General features: G+C 39.3%; 1 protein-coding gene across 1 annotated transcript in view; it reads right to left on the bottom strand.

Annotated features, from left to right (window-relative positions):
• LOC119590793 (cytosolic 10-formyltetrahydrofolate dehydrogenase-like) overlaps nt 1-489 on the bottom strand; it is a gene marked incomplete in the record, with an annotated part of 14,790 nt that overhangs the window by 6,959 nt on the left and 7,342 nt on the right. The window contains 1 exon segment of the mRNA XM_037939506.1: nt 75-272. Coding sequence (XP_037795434.1) covers nt 75-272 — 198 coding nt within the window.

Below are 489 nucleotides of genomic sequence, written 5' to 3'. Positions count from 1 at the left end.
AATCAACATATCAAACAAATCTCCCCCCACATAATAAAAAAAAAACACAAAACCTAAAAGTCTTCCCCACGTACCTCCTGTCCGTCCATAACCGTCCAAGCGCCCGGCGATGAATCCAAGCCACGAATGAAGTTATGGATGCCCTCTGCTGGCTGATCCCAGTTAACCTTACACAATTCCTTCTTGTTGAGCATAGGGTCATAGGTTGCGCCTTCTTCTGGCTGGGGGATCTTGGGTGCGGTGCCGTCGGCTACCATGGACACTGCCTCTGCCTGTTGTGGAAATAGTTAGGATCAACATTGAGGAGTAATAATAAGTATATTTTTCAAGATAAAAGTAAAGGAGAAATGTATCATATTGACTGTTTTCACAAGATATATATATAAAAAAATGTCCTGCAGTTTGTAATTGGTAATTCCATATCACATCCTCAAGATAATAATATACAATCATAATAGTAAGAAATATACTGGGATATCTTTATATTCA

The sequence above is a fragment of the Penaeus monodon genome, chromosome 27, assembly GCF_015228065.2.
Source record: "Penaeus monodon isolate SGIC_2016 chromosome 27, NSTDA_Pmon_1, whole genome shotgun sequence".
Taxonomy (NCBI): Eukaryota; Metazoa; Arthropoda; class Malacostraca; order Decapoda; family Penaeidae; genus Penaeus; species Penaeus monodon.
Note: the sequence above shows the minus strand (reverse complement) of the source record. Positions and strands in the feature narration are given on the sequence as shown.